The 22,816-nt window shown below is 48.6% G+C and overlaps 1 protein-coding gene across 1 annotated transcript in view; it reads left to right on the top strand.

The window, feature by feature from the left end:
• The window catches only part of tmprss7 (transmembrane serine protease 7), a 155,507-nt gene that overhangs the window by 116,081 nt on the left and 16,610 nt on the right, over nt 1-22,816 (top strand). The window contains exons 13-16 of the mRNA XM_072515515.1: nt 1,526-1,633; nt 12,064-12,168; nt 12,251-12,367; nt 12,765-12,936. Coding sequence (XP_072371616.1) covers nt 1,526-1,633; nt 12,064-12,168; nt 12,251-12,367; nt 12,765-12,936 — 502 coding nt within the window. The remainder of the gene's footprint in view (nt 1-1,525; nt 1,634-12,063; nt 12,169-12,250; nt 12,368-12,764; nt 12,937-22,816) is intronic.

Raw genomic sequence — 22,816 nt, 5'->3', positions numbered from 1 at the left:
GACTTCCGACCTAATAAAGGTCCTGTCCTGTGCACTGTACCGTCTGCTCCTTGTGGCGACGGGCTTACAGTCCAGAGTGAGGTTCGCAAAGAGTGAGGGCGGGTCGACCTAAAGGGTCGTGAGGCCACTGACGATAAGGGGAGGGCCGGGGCCCGCCGAACTTCAGGGTAAGACTCTGAAGGTGGCACTGAAAATCGAGACCTAGTAACAGGGCAGTGCAGAGATGGGGGAGGACATAGAGTCTGAATTTACTGTACTCTACGCCCTGTACGGTGAGGGTCGCGACACAGAACCCCCGGATCTGTACGGAATGGGATCCGGAGGCCAGGGAGATTTTCTGGGTGATGGGGAGGATCGGGAGGGAACAGCGCCTTACCGTAGCAGGGCGAATGAAACTCTCTGCGCTCCCGGAGTCAAAGAGGCAGGTCATCTCGTGTCCGTTGATCCATACAGTCGTTGTAGCGGTCGCAAGGTTGCGGGACCGAGACTGATCGAGGGTGATAGAGGCGGGCTGCGGAAGTTGGTGGGAGGGCTGATCGGCGGTGGCAGAGGTATAGGTGGCCTGCGAACGGCCAGGCGAGCAGAGGTCCTGGGATGCGTTCCAAGATGGGGCCCTGAGTACATCAAATGTTCCTGATTTCACAGAATAATACAACGCAGAAGAGGCCCTTCAGCCCATCGAGTCTGCACCAATGCATGGAAAACACCTGACCTGCCGAACTAATCCCATTTGCCAGCACTTGGCCCATAGCCTTGTATATATTCATTTGCTTCTAGCTGGAGCCTAGGCTGCTAAAATAAAAAGTGCATGTGGCGAATATAGTGGTGGTTGGGAGATTGGAAATCGAGTGGGAACAGGTGGTATTTATTTCAAGGATATTTTAATCATGCACCTCCTCCATCGCTTGGGGTTGGGGGGGGGGGGGGGGGGAGATGAGTGGGAAGAGGGGGTGGTGGGGGGGGTGAGTGGGAAGGGGAGGGGAAGTTGTTGGAATCCCTCCCCTTTAAAATCCCTGTATTGAAAGTAATAGGCTGGCGTGCCTGTAATTGATAGCTTATTTGTGTTTTAGAGACTGAATGACACGATTATATCTTTCTTGTCCAGCGAAATGCTTAAGAATTGCACTTGCGTCACTGTTGAAGGAAAAAGTGTTTTTTTTATACCTATATTACTTTTTCATCCTTATGTGAATGCAGAATAAATGAACTGGTAAATTGAAATAAATGTAACAGAACTTTCTGTTTACTACAGCAAAAAAAACCTGGGAAATGCCGTGGGCACGGTTCATAAGATGAAAGGTATGACCCTTGCTCCTGGTCCAAATACCACACAAAATTACATGCAGTTTCTGACATGAACAAGTTTGCTCAATTGGACACATACAAAACTTGACTTCGATGTTAAATTACTTTAGATGTATGGTGGTGTTGTTCTTTTAATGACTTTGTTTCTTCCATTTACTTCCTCCAGGACAATGTTAACATTGTGCAGATTAAATGAGCTCAATTCTCTTTTTTTTTAAAGCTTGTCCTAATGGATATTATGTCTGCTCTACTGGTCTGTGCATCCGACAGTCCCAACGTTGCGATGGATCAGATGACTGCTTTGATGAAAGTGATGAAGTATTTTGTTGTAGGTACCTCCGAAGAATATTTTGTCTTAAAGGTGCACTGGCTCCACGAAAAGGTAGCGAGAGAGCTTCAAAGTGGGGTGGGGGTGCCTAATGGACATAAAATTGTGCAGGCTGCAAATTACACATGTTGAATACTGTGCATGAGTTTCTGCCAAACAACTGCTATCAGAGAAAGTTGCACTGCAAGCCCTAAATTGTAAAACTTCTTCCAGCTAGCCATTTTTGCATGAAGAAATAAAATATGCATGTTGGGACAGGTTTTGCTGTCAAAATAATGGTGAGGCTAATGGCGCTGGCTGTTATGTATGCAGAAATGATGCAGCAACTTCAGGTGAGGTACAAATGGGTGTTTAAATGCCAATGCCTGAAGGCTGCTGCCTTTGTTGTGTCCTTCCACCATTAGTTTTGTGATCACTGTATCCCTGACCATTGAAATGCTCATGAAGTTGCTGTAATTGTGTGGTAGATACGAACTGAACACACCCAATAAAAGATCTCAGCATTTCAATCAGAACTGCCCATTTAACAATGTGATAAGTGTTAATTTCTGCCAATCAACCCCTCTGGTACTGAAAATAAGTGTGGAGCATCATTCCCTTAGGTTTTAATTGTTGGAGATTTTAAAATGTCTTTTTGCAAATTATATTTCCTTCTACCACTTTTTTTTCTCCCCCTTATCCAATCTTTCACTCCCTTTATTTCTCTTTCTCTACTCGACTTGATGTTGAATTCATCCACTCTAATTTACACTTCCTTCTCCACTCTTATGATGAACATTTCACAATCTTTCAATGTGATTGCTTAATGTATATACAGCGTGGGGTTTTCTGGCCCTCCCTGCCAGAGGGATCTATCTGTCCCACTGAAAGCGACCCAGTGATGAATTAAATTGTTATATTATTTGTTGCAGTAATTATTAAAGCACGTGGGGATGTAAAATACAATTGTCTGTTAAAGCTGTGCTTAAGGTGTTTTTGCAGGGGAAGTGTTCTGCTGATAGATTTAAGAAGCATTTACAGATACCTGGTTTTGTAAGGGCCACGAAGAATCCAGCACGAGTTTTAAGGATACAAAGTAATAACATTTATTTACTATAACATATATACATAACAGTAGCAGTAACTTCCCTTGCTACATACTCCTTCCTGCTGGTTCCTGAACTGGCCAGCTTATTTATACTAGGAGTTTACTAGTGGTTTCTCCACCCCCCTCATTCTCCCACAGGATTGTGGGATAGTCATTAGTCCCCAGCCAATGGTAAGTAGGCAGGTTATAACACCCCTCCCCCCCCCCCAAAGTCCAAGGAATCCACCGAAGACCCTGGCGAAGGAGGGTGTCGGACTCGTTTGGCCGCAGGCCGGACACCATTTGCACGCGGCGTTGGATCAGGCGGCGTGTAACGAGACGGAGACCGGCGCTTCCGTGATGAATGGCGCGGTTGTACATCCACGGCCCGTGGACCCGAGGATTCCCCCTCTGATGCATCCTGTGTCTCCATCTCGGAGTCGGAGTCTGCTGCCTCCGTCATGTCAGAGTCTCTATCTTCATTCGGTCCCGTAACGACCTGCGCAGGCTTCGGGTGAGGCACCAGTGGAAGATTGTGAGGACTACCTTCCCTTGTCTCTGGTCTCTGCGGCTGTTGAACTGAGCTCCGGGGGCGGGGAATCTTTTGAGGGGATGATCTTCTGGACCGAACGTGGTCTACATGTTTTCGCTGGAGACGACCCTGGGCTTGCACTTGGTAAGATATAGGGCCCGTTTGGCGAAAGCTTACACCAGGAACCCATTGGGCACCACCAGCAAAATTCCGAACGAACACTGGGTCACCGGGCGCAAACTGCCGAATCGGACGATGCCGAGAAAATCCCTGTCCCTGCCGTTCTTGTGTGCGGCGTACTTTTGCGCCAATATCCGGGAAAACCATACTAAGGCGGGTGCGAAGTCTCCGGCCCATTAGGAGTTCTGCGGGAGCTACCCCAGTCACTGCATGGGGGGTGGTCCTGTACGTAAACAAAAAGCGAGCCAGTCTCGTGTCCATTGATCCGGAAGACTGCTTCTTTAGGCCTCTTTTGAATGTCTGCACTGCATGCTCTGCCAACCCATTTGAAGCCGGGTGTTGAGGGGCAGTGCGGATATGGCGGATGCCGTTCATCTTTGTGAACCTAGCAAACTCCTCACTCGTGAATGGAGTTCCGTTATCCGTGACCAGCACCTCGGGGAGGCCATGTGTACTAAACGATAAACGCATCTTTTCAATTGTTGCGCAGGACGTTGTCCCCTGCATCTTATGCTCCTCTCGCCATTTGGACTGGGCGTCAATTAGTAGAAGGAACATGGATCCTTGAAAAGGGCCTGCGAAATCTGCATGCAAGTGTGCCCAAGGCCGCCCTAGCCATTCCCAGTGATGTAGGGGCGCTGCCGGCGGAAGCTTCTGATGCTCCTGGCAAATGGAGCAGTTTTGGGCCACCTTCTCAATGTCGGTGTCGAGGCCTGGCCACCAGACATAATCCGGGCCAACATTTTCATTTTGGTCACGCCTGGAGGCCCATTGTGCAAGTCTGATAGTATCAGCTCCTGGCCTTTTTCCGGGACAATCACACGCGTTCCCCCACAAGAGGATGCCGTCTTCCACGCTGAATTATGACAGCTTGGAGGAAAATGCCCGCAACTCGCCTGGGAGCTGTCTATGCTGCCCACCATACAGGACTATGTGCCGAACCTTTGACAGGACTGGCTCCGTCTGGGTCCACTCACGGATCTGTGATGCCGTGACAGGCAAGGTGTCCATAAAATTTAGGGTTGCAACCACCTCACTGGTCGTGGGGGTCGACATGGGGCCGGTCGATAAAGGCAATCGGCTCAGTGCGTCGGCATTTGCTATCTGCGTACCTGGTTTGTGCTCCAAAGAATACTCGTATGCAGCAAGCAACAAAGCCCAATGCTGGATCCGTGCAGAAGCAATGGGCGGTATTGGCTTATCCTCTCTGAAAAGTCCCAGCAGGGGCTTATGATCAGTCACAATAGTGAAATGGCGGCCGTACACATACTGGTGGAAGCGTTTCACCGCAAAAACCACTGCCAGGCCCTCCTTCTCGATCTGCGCGTACTTTTTCTCCGCTGCAGTCAATGTGCGGGAGGCGAAAGCTATCGGTCGTTCGGCCCCGTTCTCCATCTTGTGGGACAGGACGGCCCCAATACCATATGGGGATGCATCACATGTGACGAGCAAAGGCTTTCCAGGATCATAGTGGGTTAGTAACCCAGACGACGACAATTGTTGCTTTACTCGCCGGAAAGCGGTTTCTTGCGGCTGACCCCAAACCCAGGTGTGATTTTTCTTTCGCAGAAGGTGCAAAGGGGCCAGCGTAGTTGCCAGATTGGGGAGGAACTTCCCGTAATAGTTTACGAGACCGAGAAAAGAACGAAGATGCAAAGTGTCAGTCGGGGCGGGGGCATGTTGAATTGCACGCACCTTCTCTGCGACGGGGTGCAGACCTTCGCGGTCCACCCGATAACCTAGGTAGACAGCCACACATGGTAAACCTCTCAAAATGCCCTCCATAACACGTTGAAAAATTGCGCAGGCAGAGGATACTCCAAAGGGCAACCGTGTATATTCATAGAGGCCCCGGTGTGTATTAATCGTTACATATGGTCGGGAGGCAGGGTCCAGCTCCAACTGCAGGTAGGCGTGACTCATATCTAATTTTGTGAACGAGAGTCCACCTGCAAGTTTCGCGTAGAGATCTTCTATGCGAGGCATTGGATATCGGTCGAGTCGGGAAACCGTATTCACTGTAGGTTTATAGTCGCCACACAAGTGAACTGTGGCATCTGGCTTCATTACAGGTACAATTGGTGCTGCCCAGTCAGCAAAACGGACGGGCCTGATAATACCCAAACTCTCCAAACGAGTGAGCTCCCCTTCTACCTTCTCGAGCAAGGCGTAAGGCACTGGGCGCGCCCGGAAATAGCGCGGCGTGGCTCCTGGTTCAACTTGGATACGGGCTACGGCCCCTTTTATTTTCCCCAAACCAGGCTGGAATACATCTGGGTATCGTCCTAGCACCTCAGTCAACCCTTCAGAAACTGTTTGGAGGATGTGCTGCCATTGCAACCGCAAATGGCGCAACCAGTCCCGACCCAACAGGCTGGGCCCATGGCCGCGCACCACGATAAGTGGGAAACGTCCTGGCGTCCATAGACAACAGGGGTCATTGTAGTTCCTGCAATGTCCAGTGGTTCCCCCGTGTAGGTGGCCAACCTGGCCTGTGAGTCGGTTAATGTAAGGGTCTGTATACCCTGCTTGATGCGGTCGAATGTCCTCTGGGCGATCACGGAGACCGCTGCGCCAGTATCCAACTCCATCTCAAGCGGGTGGCCATTGACCCGTACTCTCACCTTAATGGGGGCCACACGGGGAGCTGCCACACAATGCAGCTGCAGGCAGTCGTCCTCCGTCTCCACGTCCTCAGGAGCAGTCACCGCAGGTTCATCCACATGGAAGGTACGGCCTCTGGGCTGGTCCCAGTTACGGCCCCTGGGCTGGTCCCAGTTTCGGTCGGAACGACGGCGCCTCTGGCGCCCCCAGGACCGCCGTCCGCGACGGGGTCGGCGCCTACAAGTCTGACACGGACATGGCTCCTCATCCATTGGCTCTGGAGAAGGCTCCCTTCGGGGAAGAATATCCGGCGGCCACTGGCGTCGGTCCGGACGTTGCCTCACCCAAGGTACCGCAGGAGTGCGGGGGGACGTTTTTGGACGGAAGGGGTTGCTCCCCAAGGCATGCACTTCCATTCCCTGTAGTTCCTGTACTCCTCGCTCTGCGCTCTCTCGGGACAATACTATTTGAATGGCCTGTTGAAAAGTCAATGTTGGCTCCGCTAACAACTTTCTCTGGGTGGCCGCATTGTTAATACCGCAAACTAAACGGTCGCGTAACATTTCTGACAAGGTCTCACCATAGTCACAGTACTCCGCAATCCTGCGTAGCCTAGATAGAAAATCGGCAAGGGATTCTCCAGGGGTCCTCTCAGCGGTATTAATCCGGTAACGCTGGACTATCGTGGACGGGGTTGGGTTAAAATGTTGCCCCACTATATTCACAAGTTCATCAAACGTTTTGGTGTCCGGCGCAGCTGGGTACGTAAGGCTCCTAATCACCCCAAACGTATGCGGGCCGCAGGCGGAGAGCAATATTAACACCTGGCGCTCGTTTTCGGTGATATTGTCTGCCCGGAAATAATAACACATCCGTTGTGTGTACTGGTTCCAGCTTTCCAGCGCAGCATCAAAAACATCCAAACGTCCGTACAGAGGCATGGTATAATAGAAAACAACTTCCAACCTGTATCCAACAAAAATCCAGGGAGGTGGCTTCAGCAGTGTAGACGGCTATTCACTTTAACCTTCGTCGCCAGTTTTGTAAGGGCCACGAAGAATCCAGCACGAGTTTTAAGGATACAAAGTAATAACATTTATTTACTATAACATATATACATAACAGTAGCAGTAACTTCCCTTGCTTCATACTCCTTCCTCCTGGTTCCTGAACTGGCCAGCTTATTTATACTAGGAGTTTACTAGTGGTTTCTCCGCCCCCCTCATTGGGGAAGCTCATACTCCCACAGGATTGTGGGATAGTCATTAGTCCCCAGCCAATGGTAAGTAGGCAGGTTATAACACCTGGCTAGTGGAATATTGTTTTGGTTCGGAGGTCCCTGGGGTGTAGATGCCTTATGCTTTGTGTAAAGATAATGCAATTAAGGGGAGGAGCCAGGTCTGTCTGTAGTGGCACTTTGCCATAGGTTTTTCGTCTGACAGGAAATGTCTTTCAGTTTGCTCCTGTAGGGTTCTTCTCCAGGGTCTCTTACACAGAGAAAAGTAACTTTATTTATAAGTGGCATTTGAACTATATTGGTTTGCTTAATTGGAATACTTAGGGGCAGATTTAGAAAGTAAGTTCCTTCTTTGATTTAAGAACTGTTAACTGTAAAGCTATTTCTTTTTTGTGAATGTGGTTAATTCTGTGTTTAAATTAAAGTCTGTGAAACTGTAAAAGATACCTTTTGTCAGCATTATCCCTCCTGTGCGGCAGTCACTTTTCCTCACAGGTTTACAAATTGCAAATGGTTGGGTTCTCATCCAGGATCCTAACAAACCCCTGTGGTATATTTCCCGTTGGCGAGACAATGAGCCGCGCAAAACGGCGTAGACACCGGGGTGACAGGAAGATCCCACCGTTGACCAATGTGGTGAGCTGCCTCCTCTGCCGGAAAATGTTGTTGGGGGGGGTGGTGCTTAAAATCCCACCCACAGTTTCTTGCTCTCTTCTCTCAGATCCCAGATGCCCCATTTCCTTCATCGCAATGTTGCAAACTTCCACTTCCAGAAACTTTGCATACAAAAAATAATTTAAACCAAAATGTTCACGGCGAGACTAACTAATAGCAGATGCAATTAGATGTCCTTCTACAGAATAACCTGAACTAATGTTAGGCTCTCATTTTGGGCTATTGGAACAAAGTAAATGGGTGCAGCAGATTCTTTAAATGACACATTCATCTGAACCTGTGCCATGGAAAATTTATGTGTGCTCAAACAAATCCTTTTTATCCATTCCTGTACTATGACATTGATGTGTTCGATTACTTTTGAATACAGAATAGATACAATTTAAATCAGAAGAATAACTATAATTTTTTAAAAATCCTTTCTCAGAGTTACAAAGCCAATGCGCGGGAGTGGTTAGGGAAAGGTCTTTATCCATTTCCTTGCTTGCTCCAAAAACTATTTCAAATTCAGAATGAATCCAATTCATGGTCCCTACAAAAGAGACAAACTAGATCCAAGCAGGCAAGATCAGGCATTGCACTTGATGTCATGCTTGATCCTAAGCTCGATCTGATCCAAAAGGCCGAGAATAACTAAAACAGATAAATAAAGATAATGTGATAGAAATTCATCTGGTGCTGTTGAAATGCCAAGCTCTCCCCAATACCTAGAACCATTTTGAACTGCTGCAGCTGCTGCTATTAATGTTCTCTCCCACCCTCGGGCCTCTTTGCTGTACCCTCGGAGGACCAAATTAAAGAGCAGAACTATGCACCACAGCCAACCTGGGAGCAATAACACAGAAAATCAGGCAGTATCTATAAAACTGCTATGAAAAGGAATATTGAGCCATAGCAGCAATAGTAACATTGTCTCAAGAGGAAACACTTCCCCCTTTGTTCTGTAAAAATCTGTCTTCAAAGAAGATGTTCTTGAATGTCAAGCTTCAGAAATGACCTCTGAAAACATAATGCTCCCTCCTGTGTTGAAACTAGCAAAAAAATTTGAAGATAATGAGACCAACAAGAAAAAAGCCTTTCTTTCAGGATGCGAGCAGTTTTCCCATTTTGTTATTTTTTTGTATGGCAATTTTCAAATAACCATATGAGTTCTGACAAGTAAGCTCAATACAGCTTTCCTTTGTTTAAATGTCATGCTCAGCAGTAACACAGGAGTAAACATTGGTTATGATATTACAGAGATCTTTTTGAGCGTTGACCTGGAAACCTCTGCTCCAATGCATGTTTAAAATGACCCCTGCTGTAACATTTACTGATACAGTGAAAGTATATAAAGGCTCAATGGCAGACACTGATCACAGTAAAATGTGCAAAGTGTGACAGGATTGACACTACAGGTTGTTTCCCAACAGCACCTCATCTGAATATAAACTGAAGTTCAGTGATTAGATTCACTGTATGATGTACTGCGTTATGCAGAATAGAAGGTCCTAGATTATATCCTTAATTTTGGCTGAGTTTAGCTAACTTTGGCAAAGGGATGCAAGATAAAATTGAGCCAGGGCTCCCAACCTCTGGATGGGATGTTCTGGCTCCTCCTGCCAGTAGAATTTTCCAGTCCCACCGAAGTTGACCCCTTGTGTCGGGTTCCTTGGCAGCAGGGCAGGTGAGCCATGCCAAAGCCCATATCAGCGAATGGCTCATCAGAGTCACCACGGGAAAAGCTGCCATGGAGGGCGTCAGAAAATCCAGGTCTTTGAGTTCTGTATATGAACTAACATTGAAGGGTTTTGCATGTGTTTGTCAGGTAGGGCAATAATGGATTCATAATAGACACATAATAGACACAGTGGTTAACTGCTATGTTTTCTGCCAACACAGTGCATGCGCATTTCTCGTATTTTGCCGGCACGTTTGCTCTTTTAGTGCAGGTCTAGATGCAAAGTTTCTGAATCTGGAGTGGACGATGAGGCAGTGGGAGTTGGGTGGTGGTGGACATGGGACGGCAGGGACCTACTATGTTCAAAGCTTTAGCCTTGATACATTTAGGTGTTCAACTTATTTTGTTATGGTCTTGACGTAGCATAAGCTGACAAAGGAAGTTTCAGACATGGAGATAGCTTTAACACGTTTATTAAACTATTAACAATTCTCCTACTTGGATTCGACTCTACTGTTAATCCTTCTATAGCTACTCAGACTGACGAACCAGTCTGCTACAATCCACATGGTGGGTGTGATGTGTTTCAAATCAACCCTGTGTACACACTGAGTGTCTCCACTGGAAAGAGGAAGATCATGTGTGCTGTGTCCTTATATATGGGTTGGTGCAATGTCCTCCCCTGGCAGTGTCACCTCTGTGTGTATCTTGAATGCCCATTGGTCGTGTCCTATCTTACTGACCTATTGGTTGACTCTGTGTGTGTCATGTCTCTGGTGCTCCCTCTAGTGTCTAGCTAGGTATAGTGTATGTACATTAACCCTTTGTGTACTTACAGTGATGTATATCACCACACAACTCAGCGATTCCCTACAAGTTGTTTGCGATTACAATGTAACTCATCCTGTTAAAATGACACTTTATATTAGTATTTGTCTTACATTTCATCTTTTCAAATTTCAGTTAGATTATGAACCAAGGCTGCCCCAGGTACTCAATACTAAATCTACATGGCCCACAATCTTGTTTTCCTGAAAAATATTGTAGCAGAATTATATCCTTGTAATCAAGACATTAACTGCTTTCCAACTGAGCAGAGTGCAGACAACCATTTTGTGCAGGTAGGAGATAGAGTGTAGTTAATTAGCCTTCCAGCTATCGTTGCCCAAACTCACTCATAAAGGGTGACCACATAGATAGGTGATACAGTCTACCTGTGGAATCAAACAACTTCAAAGAGAGCAAGGGAGAAAATGGCAGGGCTAGAGCGGGAAAATATCAGCAAGGACTTTAGGTACATCACCGCGTATGACGAGAAGCAGAGTGAGGATATTGTAATCAAAATGATAATAAGCCCATTTTTGTGAAGATTTTTTTTTTATTGCAAATTAAATGAGTGTGCACATTTAGCTACTTTTTTTCCCTTTTTAGAATTGTGTTATTAAGATATTTAGGGTGCAAACTTGTGCTGGACACCATTTTGATAAAGACATTAGCAAGTTCCCTTAATGTGTGACGTCTGCAGAGCAGGTAGTTCATGATATCAATCAGCATAATGCTAACATGACACTGGAGCTGCCATTTTGCTGCTCAGCACTTCTGCTGATGCGTTCTGTTAATCTCAGACAGCTGAACATATGCTGAGTAGCAGGCAAAACCTCTACCAGTGCTGCTTGAAGGGCCATCAATGACTTATAGGTGAGTTGCTGGTTGATGATTCTGGCTGCTGCTGTATGGGCAGCATGGTAGTACTGTTGCTTCACAGCTCCAGGATCCCAGGTTCAATTCCCGGCTTGGGTCACTGTCTGTGTGCAGTCTGCACATTCTCCCTGTGTCTGCGTGGGTTTTCTCCGGTGCTCTGGTTTCCTCCCACAAGTCCCGAAAGACGTGCTGTTAGGTAATTTGGACATTCTGAATTCTCCTTCTGTGTACCCGAACAGGCGCCGGAATGTGGCGACTAGGGGCTTTTCACAGTAACTTCATTGCAGTGTTAATGTTAGCTTATTTGTGACAATAAAGATTATTAAATAATTCTATATCTTTCTGGTGGTTTCCATAGTTGTTTCAAATTTCAAACATCGATGGGGAATGGTAAGTGATGACATCCATTTTGCCAAATTTGAGGCTTTTGCACAAACCATGTTGTCTGACATGGGTGACTTCCTCTCAGAATAGGGTATGATAGTGCGGATGGGCAAAGGACAGATAGAGTAGGACAAGCTGCTAAAAGAGGAAGGCGAAAACAAGGATATACATCAGTATGTGCATCGGCATATTTGTCAGAATATTTATTTAAACTTGTGGTTTTAAAATTATTTATAAGTTACAGAAAAAGGTTGATCAAATATCAGTACCAATGCTTTTGTTCAAAAGGAGTGAAGAATAACATTCATCCCTATTCCCAAATAAAAGTCTCCCAAATAAAAATACTGTATATATTACATATTGATTTTATTTCTGGCTGGTTTTAATTCAGCTTCACCATCAAAAGAGTGCAATGCAAGTTCTCCACAGGACTACTTTCTCTGTAATGGAGTCAAAGACTGCAAGAATGGCATTGATGAACTCAACTGCACAGACTGTGAGTATTTAAACAGCACAAATTAAATGTATGTATTGATTCATACTTTCAAAAGTCTAAAGTGTCAAATCATCATTTTCAGCTGTGCCCTGCACAGACATCACCTATAAATGTAAGAACAACCTATGTATGCGGAAGAGGAATGCTCAATGTGATACAAGAGTAGACTGCTTGGATGGAAGTGATGAAATGAATTGCGGTGAGTTTCATTGGGGGGAATTCGGTATTTAAGAGTAATTCATCATATTTATGTAACTGTGGATAACTTATCAGTGCAGTTTACAGTATTTGTTTTCATTATGTGGAATTATTGTCTTAAATAGAAGCTCATCTTAAGGCAATCGGAGCCATTGAGGCATTTCAATTACCTTCTAGTTGGAAATATTGTACATTCTGATATACAATATCAACCATCCCCTAGTGGTAAGCTAATATTCCCAGTTAAATATTAGTTTAAACCATGTGGATTGATTGCCTGAATAAGCAGGAAGAAAACACTTCATCAATGGGAATGTGGGACTGCAGGTCGAGCAACATTCAACCATTGACTCATTTCTAGTTTTCTATAATTATTTGTTCTGATTTCTACCGTGCAGATTGTGGTAATAAGAGGCAGAAGGGCAGTCGAATAGTGGGAGGATCTAATACTCGTGATGGAGATTGGCCTTGGCAAGTCAGCCTTCACTTTTCTGGGTCGCCATATTGTGGGGCTTCAGTAATAACAAAGGAATGGCTCTTATCTGCAGCACATTGCTTTCAAGGGGAAAAGTAAGCAATGACAGTATTATTACCTGAAATGCTGAATGGTTTTGGTACAAAAGTGATATATTTTGGGGGCAGAGGATTGGAATTTAGCTCATAGGTACGATACATTAGAATTCCATCCATTCCAATTTAATTGAATCGTAGAATTAGAAAAACTTACAGCACAGAAGGCCATTGGGTTCATTGGACCAGTGCTGCTTCTTTGAAGGGCTGCCATGCTTATCTTCACGTCTACACCCCCCACCTTTTTGCCCATGACCCAATAGGTTTCTCATCCTCACTAATTCATTAACTCTTGTTCAAAATGAACTATGGCAACTGCGTCCACCACCTTTTCATATTTCAGATCCCAACTACTGAGTGAAAAAGTTCTTCTCTTGGATCTTTTGACAATTATCTCATAATTGAAGCCCCTCCCCCCGGTAACATTCTGGTAAATCTCCTTTTATCTTTTCCAAAGTCTTTATATTTTTTCTGAAGTGTGGTGCCCAGAAGATGCACAATATTCCAGTTGAGGCCTAACAAGTGATTACAAAGTTCGAACATTACCCTTTTTCTTTTATACCTCTAAAAAATCTAACTCACCTTTAAACCACCATATTGTTGCTCTCTTTGGTTGGCTCTGAATATGGCGGTCAATATGGTCACCTTCCTTAATTCTAATTATATTTGCTCTAGAGTCGCCAGGTATCTTTCGATACCGCCACAAGGTTCAAACCCGAATACTGATCAAACAGCCAATACACTGGTTAGTTAGTTCAAAGTCAATACTATTTATTTACGCACACAGTAATATCTACTCATGCACGACATACTACAGACTAAACTATCACTTCTGCTAAAGCCTATACTTAGCTTTGGGCACCCACTCAGTCGGAGGAACAATGGCCGTTGTTCGGATCTGCTGCTACTGGGATCGAAGTGGTAGAGGGGAAACAGTTAAGGTTGTCCGGCTGGTAGCGAGCGTTGATCTTGGACTTACTTGCTTCTGGTGCAGCTGGTGGACGGGTCTCTCCGCTGTGAGAACCAAGTCCAAGAGAGCGATTCTCCCTTGGGGTCTTCTTCTTATACCCAAAGGGGCTTCGCGCGCTTTTGGGCGGGCCTTGAACTTGGCCCCAATTAATTGGACCGCATCTTGATCATCCGCATTGATCCTGACCAATAAAGGGGTGGGTGCCCTGATGGCTGGGTGTGTCCTAGGTGGCCGTTGGCATGCTTTGTTTTCTGCTTTCAGTTTGGGGAACTGGCGCCGCGAGGTCTGGGCCAGATCGGTTACTTAAGTATCTTCCTTTGTTCCCATCCATATGCTAATAGGCCTACAGTTTCAGTCTTGTCTGGGAGCTGCGGCTCCAATATGCAGACAGGCTCTATGCCTGCTTGCTTTCTTAACATTGTCCATTTTTCCCTGCAATCTTTGCAAATGTCCATTTTGTATTCTGGAAGTGGCCATCCCAGATGGCTACACTCCCTCCTTGTGATCCTCAATGCGAAGCGTGAAGGATCAAATAACCATGTTGTCTTCGTTCTCCTCCCAAGTTGGGCACCCATAAGCACGCCATAGGCTCTACACTGTTCTGTCCTATGAATTGCAACTTTTACCTAAATTATTTATGTACATACATCATTATAAAATTATACGGGGCGCTATGACATTCAAGCATGCATTACAAAATTTAAAAAATTGGAACCTCTAACTATCCTTAACTAAACTATCCTTACTCAAACAATCAAAAGAATTTACAACATTTTAAATTGTACAAATAGCAGCAACACAGGTCTCTCTGGCTTGGCAGTCAAGCACAGAGTTTTATATTTATTTTTATTGGAACGAACAAAACACACACACACAAAAACGGATGCACTTTAATTCACTTAAAGGGGTTGGGGGGTTTGTTGAAGTCCGAAAATAGGGGATCTGAGGGTGTATATCGGAGTGCAAGTGCGGGAGGCTTTCCTTCACCATTTCCTCAGTCTTAGAGTCTGAACGACACTGCAGAGTATCGCAAGTGCTAACAGTGATTCCACAACGTAGGAATACCAGGTGATGAACCGGTCACACCAAGTCGGTGTATCAGTAACTATCTCGGGGTTTAGTGTATGGCAGGGGTGGGAAACATTCACGGCCTGCGTGGTAGGGGTCAGGGGGGTAGCATCCGCGTGCAACTGGAGGGATCCCGCTAAGATCCAACTGTAGAGCATGCTGGTTGTCTTCATCTTTCCTTCTTTTCTTCTTCTGAGGTTCCTGAGGTTCCGAAGTTGTATGGGCACAAGCATAGTATCTGTTATTATCTTGATAAGATCTTGTATGTCTGTCTGTCTGTCCTCTTATTGCCAATTACCCATTATAATTGGTCACCATCTGTGACTCCCTCATTTAAAACATTTTTTAAAAATTCAAATATTTTGGACAAGACATCCGAGAAAAAACTGACACAGTGCGAGCCTTCTCGCAGCCTGTGCGATCTACCATCCCAATGTTCGAGAATGTAAATAGCATTTGGAAGCAACCTAAGGGTTGCCAAAAACAAACAAAAGAGTTTTGAACTTAAAGAGCCAAAATGAGGTTTGTATGGGCCGCGGCGGGTAAGAAATGGGTGGAATCCCCGGGTAGGACGGTGATCAGTGCCGTGTGTGCTCTACCCGAGTGTAGCTGACCAGAGGGGGGTCTTCAGGCAGGGCGGTGACCAGTGCCGTTTCTCCACTGCCTGAGCGACTGGCAAGAACGGAACGAATATGTGGTCATCGTGGGGGCTGCCTCTCATGATTACCTTCAAATCAGGAGAGTAGCTATGATTCGTTGTCTGCCGACAAACTAGTTCCTCTGAAAGGTTGTCTGTCGACAAACTTGTTCCATTAACTGCCAGTGGGCGTTAAAAGAGTGGTGGCGTGGGGCCATGAAAACATTAAATTGACAAACAACATTTAACATTCACAATAACGAACAAACATACATTCCAAACATGGTACAGGTTCCATCAGCAAGGACGCCGTAACTCTCCATCGGTTCCTTTTTACCATCATCTGGACACCTCATTGCTCAATGGCGAATAGAGTTGCAAAGTGATTCGTTTGGTGGGAGTCAGACTCTATGTCATCCTCTTCTCCCGGCTGCCATACTCTTGACTGGAGTAGGTTTGCTAAAGCTGCTTGGGGCGAATTGGGGTCCATCTCATCATTCCGGATGAGACTGAATGAATTGTCTCGGTGCCAGAATCTTGTGTCGAGGTTGGAGCTGCAAGGGTTTAATCCGTCATCGTCGGGCGGTGGGTCTGGGTCAGGGGCTTTAATATATGTTATCTCGAAAGGGTCGCTGGAATAATGTTCAGAATCGCTGGGAGTGTGGCCTGGTGCAGGGGTGTAATCGTAGCGTGGTGTGCTGGGGTTGTCGCTATCGCTGTCGCTGCTGGTTGAAGGAAGGGAGAGGCGGAGTCGTGCCTCTGGGGGTGGGGTCGACGTCGTGTCTGAGGACGGGCTGGACGGGTTGGGGGAGGGTAGGAATACCACATTCGTGGGCGGGGCGTGCTCATCTGCTGCTGCAAGCGAGATGTGGTGTGCATGGTTGTTCTGCGAGCCATAAGCCTTAAGCTGGTTTATGTGTGAGGAGGCACGATCAATTTGACTTAAAAGTTGAATCCAAACTGAGGCTTTATTGGTATCAGATGTGTGGCCTCACACAGCAGCTGGCGAAATGTCTGCGAGCTGGAGGACACGCATATTTATACCCGGCCTCCTGGGCGGAGCCAGCAGGCAGGGGTCACAGGCGAACCTTTAGTTCGCACATGGTCTGGGGGGAGGAGATGATGGCGGCGCCCATTGTCCGTGACTGGGGGGGGAGCGATCGCGGCCACTGAGCGGGCCCGGCACAGAAGTGGCCCTTCTTCCCGCAGGCTTTACAAAGGGCAGCGCGGGCCGGACAGCGTTGGCGGGGGTGCTTTTGCTGGCCGCAAAATTAGCATCGGGGCCCCCGGGGTTTGCTGGCTGGCGTGTAGCGCAGGTGTATTGAGTGGGCAGTGCCCCCGCTGGGTCGGCTGCCTGTGAGGTCCATGAAGCGCAGGAGGGGTGGGCCTGCAGTTGGGGGCGTAGGATTGGACATTGCGCAGGGCGACCGTCCTGGAGAGTGCTAGCGTTTTCATATCAACTAGGTCGCGCGTGGCCCCTTCTAGGAGCCGCTGACGTATGATATCCAGTCACAAAGGCATCCCTCATAAGGAGGTCTGAGTATTCCTTAGCTGTAACGTCCTGGCAGTCATAGTCCCGGACTATGGATTAGGGCCCTCCAGAAGTCTTCTATCGACTCAGCCGGTAGTTGAGAACAGGTTGCGAGCACGTGCCTGGCGAAGAGCGTGTTTGTCTTCTGCTCGTAATTGTTCTTGAGTCGAGTCATAACTTCGGTGTAGTTTGGCGCAGCCTGGATCAACGGGAAAACTTTGGAGCTCAGCCTGGAGTATAAGATCTGGATCTTCTGAGCCTCCGGAACAGGGGTCGGCGCCGCGTTGATATACGCTTCAAAGCAAGCTAGCCAGTGCTGGAAGTCCTTTCTGGCGTTGCTTGAGTGCGGAACCAGCTGCAGGCAATCTGGTTTAATACGGAGGTCCATCCTTCGAAACTGATACCAATAAATTGAGGCACGATCAATTTGACTTAAAGACAAAAGTTGAATCAAAACTGAGGCTTTATTGGTATCAGATGAGTGGCCTCCCACAGCAGCTGGCGAAATGGCTGCAAGCTGGAGGACACGCATATTTATACCCCAACTCCTGGGCGGAGCCAGCAAGCAGGGGCCACAGGCGAACCTTTAGTGCAGGTTCTACCGTACATCCTCTAATATAAGTACAACAGTGGTTTACCACATTCACCCCCTGTTAAAATTGAGTCTGGCGGGGGTGGTGGATAACTATATACAATCATGATTTTAATATTTACAGAGCAACACAAATGTCTCTTGGCGACCGGTGGACCGGTCAGAGGTTCAGCCGGTCCGGGACCTTGATGGTTCTTTGAGAGCGACGAAGTGGTGACGGCAATGTTGGTGCTGGCCTGGTCGAAGGTGACTCCGGGAGCATGCCGAAATCCTCTTCATTGACGGGCGTGGGCAGGAGGAGGACGGACGGTCCTGGGGGGGGTGGGGTTGCGAGCGACGGGGGAGGGGAGGGTGGTGACGGGGAAGGGGAGGGTGGCGCCGGGGGCGATGGGGGTGGTGTGGGGGTGGAACCTGCTGGTGCCAGGTCCCTGAGGGAGACGGTATCCTGGCGGCCGTCGTACTGTAGGCGTACTGGAGGTGTGCATGGAGCGAGTGTACCCTCTCCATCAACGGGTCCGCCTTGTGAAGTCGCACATGTTTACGGAGAAGCACGGTTCCCGGAGCTGTGAGCCAAGTCGGGAGCGACACCCCGGATGTGGACTTCCTGCGGAAGGCAAAAAGATGTTCATGCGGTGTATTGTTAGTGGCAGTGCAGAGTAACGAGCGAATGGAATGTAATGCATCAGGGAGGACCCCTTGCCAGCGGGCGGCTGGGAGATATCTGAACTGTAGGGCCAGCTGGATGGCCCTCCATACCGTCCCATTCTCCCTGTCTATCTGTCCGTTTCCCCGGGGGTTGTAGCTTGTCGTTCTGCTGGAGGTGATACCCCTGCTGAGCAGAAACTAACGTAGCTCATTACTCATGAATGAGGATCCCCTGTCACTGTGGATGTAGGCGGGGAACCGAACAGAGTGAAGATCAAATTGAGGGCTTTAATGATGGTGGCAGATGTCATGTCTGGGCAAGGGATGGCGAAGGGGAACCGGGAGTATTCATCGATCACACTGAGGAAATATGTGTGACGATCGGTGGAGGGGAGGGGGCCTTTGAAGTCCATGCTGAGGTGTTGAAAGGGGCGGGAGCCCTTCACCAGGCGCACGCGGTCCAGCCGGTAGAAGTGCGGCTTGCACTCTGCACAGACCTGGCAGTCCCTGGTGATTGTCCTTACTTCCTCGACGGAGTAGGGCAAATTTTGTGCCTTAATGAAGTGGTACAACCGTGTGACCCCTGGGTGACAAAGGCTGTCGTGCAGGGTCCGGAGTCAGTCTACCTGTGCGCTGGCACATGTACCACGGGATAGGGCGTGTGGGGGCTCGTTGAGTTTGCCAGGGCGATACCTAATCTCGTAATTATAGGTGGAGAGCTCGATTCTCCACCGCAAGATTTTATCATTTTTGATCTTGCCCTGCTTTGTGTGTTGTTGAACATAAAGGCTACTGACCGTTGGTAAGTGAGGAAAGTGAATCTCCTGCCGGCCAGGTAATGCCTCCAATGCCGGACAGCTTCAACGATAGCTTGGGCCTCTTTTTCGACGGGTGAGTGCCGAATTTCAGAGGCATGAAGGTGTGGAATAAGAATGCCACGGGCCTGCCTGCCTGATTGAGGGTGGTGGCAAGGGCGACGTCTGATGCGTCGCTTTCTACTTGGAAGGGCAGTGTTTCATCTACAGCGTTCATTGGGGCCTTGGCAATACCAGCTCTGATCCGGGCGAAGGCCTGTTGGGCCTCGGCCGTCAGGGGAAACTGGGTGGACTGTATGAGTGGGCGGGCCTTGTCCGCATAGTTTGGGACCCACTGCGCCTAATATGAAAAGAACTCCAGGCAGCGTTTGAGGGCCTTGGGGCAGTGGGCGGTCGGGATCGGGCCCCAGAGCTCTGTTCTGGACCACATAGCCGAGGATGGCTAAGCGGTTCGTGCTGAACACACACTTCTCCTTGTTGTAAGTGAGGTTTAGGAGAGTGGCGGTGCGGAGAAATTTAGCAAGGTTGGCGTCGTGGTCCTGCTGATCATGGCCGCAGATGGTGACATTGTCTAGGTATGGAAACATAGCCCGCAAACCGTACCGGTCGACCATTCGGTCCATCTCCCTTTGGAAGACCGAGACCCCGTTAGTGACGCTGAAGGGGACCCTAAGGAAGTGATATAGATGGCCGTCTGCCTCGAAGGCGGTGTATGGACGGTCTGATTTACGAATGGGGAGCTGGTGGTAGGCGGATTTCAGGTCCATCGTTGAGAAGACCCGGTACTGTGCAATCTGGTTAACCATGTCAGATATGCGTGGGAGGGGGTACGTGTCGCGTTGTGTGTACCTGTTGATGGTCTGGCAGTAGTCCATACCATTCGGTGTTTCTCCCCAGATTTAACTACTACCACTTGAGCTCTCCAGGGGCTGTTGCTGCCCTCGATGATGCCGTCCCGAAGCAGCCACTGGACTTCGGACCTGATGAAGATCTTATCCTGGGTGCTATAACGTCTGCTCCTGGTGGACACGGGTTTGCAATCTGGAGTTAGATTAGCAAAGAGGGAAGGTGGGTCAACCTTTAGGGTCGCGAGACCGCACACAGTAAGGGGTGGTAAGGGTCCACCGGATTTAAGCGTTAGGCTCAGGTGGTTGCACTGGAAATCCAGGCCGAGGATAAGTGCAGCGCAGAGATTAGGGAGAACGTAGAGGCGGAAGTCGTGGAATTCTACGCCCTGGACCGTGAGCGTGACCGTACAGTACCCCCGGATGGCTACGCAATGGGATCCGGAGGCCAGGGTTGATTGGCGGGGTGTATCGTGAGGGAGCAGCGCCTTCCCATATCCGGGTGTATAAAGCTCTCGGTGCTCCCGGAGTCCAGCAGGCAAGAGGTCACATGGCCGTCGACTTTCACGCCGGTGGATGCGTTGATCAGGTTATGCGGGCGAGACTGGTCGAGTGACATGGAGGCGAGCCTTGGTTGGTCGTCGGGTAATGGGGCGGCTGTTGAGTTCAGATCTTGGAACGCTGGTAGTGTCCATGTGCTGAGGGGTAGACAAGATGGCGGCGCCCAGAGATCTTGGGGGTTACAAAATGGCGGCGCCCATGGAACGCACGTTGCGGGGGTGGAGCAAAATGGCTGTGCCCATGAAACGCACGTGTTGCGTGGAGGGGAAGATGGCGGCGCCCGCTGATCGCACATGGTCTGGGGGGGAGGAGAAGATGGCGGCGCCCATTGTCCGTGACGGGGGGGGGGGGCGATCGCGACCACTGAGTGGGCCTGGCACACCGCGGCAAAGTGGCCCTTCTTCCCGCAAGCTTTACAAAGGGCAGCGCGGGCCGGGCAGCGTTGGCGGGCGTGTTTTTGCTGGCCGCAAACGTAGCATCAGGGCCCCCTGGGGTTTGCTGGCTGGCGAGTAGCACAGGCCTATTGGGTGGGCAGTGCCCCCGCTGGGGTGGCTGCCTGTGAAGTCCATGAAGCGTAGGAGGGGTGGGCCGCGCGGCTGGGGGCGTAGGATTGGACGTTGCGCAGGGCGACCGTCCTAGAGAGTGCTAGCGTTTTAGTCTCAGCGAGGTCGCGCGTGGCCCCTTCTAGGAGCCGCTGACATATGATATCTGACCCAATTCCAGTCACAAATGCGTCCCTCATAAGGAGGTCTGAGTGTTCCTTAGCTGTAACGTCCTGGCAGTCACAGTCCTGGACTAGTGGGATTAGGGCCCTCCAGAAGTCTTCTATGGACTCACCCGATAGTTGAGAACGGGTGGCGAGCGCGTGCCTGGCGAAGAGCGTGTTTGTCTTCGGCTCGTAATTGTTCTTGAGTCGAGTCATGGCTTCGGTGTAGTTTGGCGCATCCTGGATCAACGGGAAGACTTTGGAGCTCAGCCTGGAGTATAAGATCTGGATCTTCTGAGCCTCCGGAACAGGGGTCGGCGCCGCGTTGATATACACTTCAAAGCAAGCTAGCCAGTGCTGGAAGTCCTTTCTGGCGTTGCTTGAGTGCGGAACCAGCTGCAGGCGATCTGGTTTAATACGGAGGTCCATCCTTCGAAACTGATACCAATAAATTGAGGCACGATCAATTTGACTTAAAGACAAAAGTTGAATCAAAACTGAGGCTTTATTGGTATCAGATGTGTGGCCTCCCACAGCAGCTGACGAAATGGCTGCGAACTGGAGGACACACATGTTTATACTCCGCCTCCTGGACAGAGCCAGCAGGCAGGGGCCACAGGCGAACCTGTAGTGCAGGTTCTACCGTACATCCTCTACTATAAGTACAACAGTAGTTTACCACAATGTGAAACCACGCAGACTTGCCGTTGGGATATGTGATCTTGTATACAGAGGGGCTGTCTTTGTCAGAGATGGAGTACGGTCTGGAAAATTTGGGGGAAAGGAATGAACTGGGGTTGTATAGGGATAGCATCACTTGCTGCCCTACTGCAAACTCGGTGGCGTGTACCGTTTTATCAAAGCAAGCCTTGCTTTGCTTCTTCCGTGTCCCAAGTCTGACAGCTGCTGCGAGCTGGGCTGCCTTTACATTCTCAATAATCTGCTGTACTGTTTTTTCATGTGTGAGGGCGGTGACTGTGGGGCTGGCCAAATCCAGTCCTAATAAATACTCTGTCCCTTTCATGGGGCGTCCGGTCATGAGGGTGTGGGGGGTGCATCCTGTGGACGTGGATACCGTGTTTCATATGAACATTAAAGCAAATGGGAGAACGGTGTCCCAAGTGCTGTGGTGCTGTTGCACCATTTTTCTGAGGGTGGCTTTTAGAGTTCTGTTCATTCTTTCTACAATGCCGCTTGATTGGGGGTGGTATGCTATATGAAACTTGTGCTTTATTCCCAAAATTGTGAGGACGATTTTCATCACTTGTCCTGTAAAATGGAAGCCTTGATCGGACTCTATACTGTGTGGGAGTTCCCATCTTGTAAAGATGTGCTGTGTTAGGATTTTAGCTGTCGTTTTGGCCGTGTTTGTTCTGGATGGAAAAGCTTCCACCCATTTTGTGAAGGTGTCGATGACCACCAACACATACTTAAAACCATTTCTGCAGGGGTGCAGGGGTCCTATATAATCTATTTGCAAATTCGTCCAGGGGCCATTAACGGGGCGGGT

The sequence above is a fragment of the Scyliorhinus torazame genome, chromosome 8, assembly GCF_047496885.1.
Source record: "Scyliorhinus torazame isolate Kashiwa2021f chromosome 8, sScyTor2.1, whole genome shotgun sequence".
In the NCBI taxonomy this organism is placed as follows: Eukaryota; Metazoa; Chordata; class Chondrichthyes; order Carcharhiniformes; family Scyliorhinidae; genus Scyliorhinus; species Scyliorhinus torazame.
The sequence above is the reverse complement of the archived record's forward strand: the minus strand, read 5'-3'. Positions and strand labels throughout refer to the sequence as shown.